Below are 252 nucleotides of genomic sequence, written 5' to 3' on the forward strand. Positions count from 1 at the left end.
CTGCGCCCTGTGCGCGCGCGCCAGGTTGCGCAGCCGGTTCAGCTCGTTCCGGGCCACCCGCTCCCTCTTGGCCTGGACGCGCTTGGCGAACTGGTCCTCCAAGGGGTCGGCGCCGCCGGGCACCTCGATCAGCCATTCCTTGGTGTCGTCGCGGGCGCGCCGGTAGCCCCAGCGGCGTCGCCACTGGCCGCTCGCCTCGTCCCACACCAGACTGGGCTTCTTCCTGGGGCGGATGCCCTTGAGGCGCGCGAA

At 72.6% G+C, this 252-nt stretch overlaps 1 protein-coding gene across 1 annotated transcript; it reads right to left on the reverse strand.

The window, feature by feature from the left end:
* Window positions 1-6: 6 nt before the first annotated feature.
* RRS1 (regulator of ribosome synthesis 1) lies at window positions 7-249 on the reverse strand (the record flags this gene model as incomplete). The annotated part of the gene is made up of 1 exon (XM_077748970.1): window positions 7-249. A coding segment is annotated over one exon (243 nt), but the record flags the coding sequence as incomplete, so codon positions are not given.
* Between the last annotated feature and the right edge of the window lie 3 nt (window positions 250-252).

The sequence above is a fragment of the Crocuta crocuta genome, unplaced genomic scaffold, assembly GCF_008692635.1.
Source record: "Crocuta crocuta isolate KB4526 unplaced genomic scaffold, BGI_CrCroc_1.0 C26816079, whole genome shotgun sequence".
In the NCBI taxonomy this organism is placed as follows: Eukaryota; Metazoa; Chordata; class Mammalia; order Carnivora; family Hyaenidae; genus Crocuta; species Crocuta crocuta.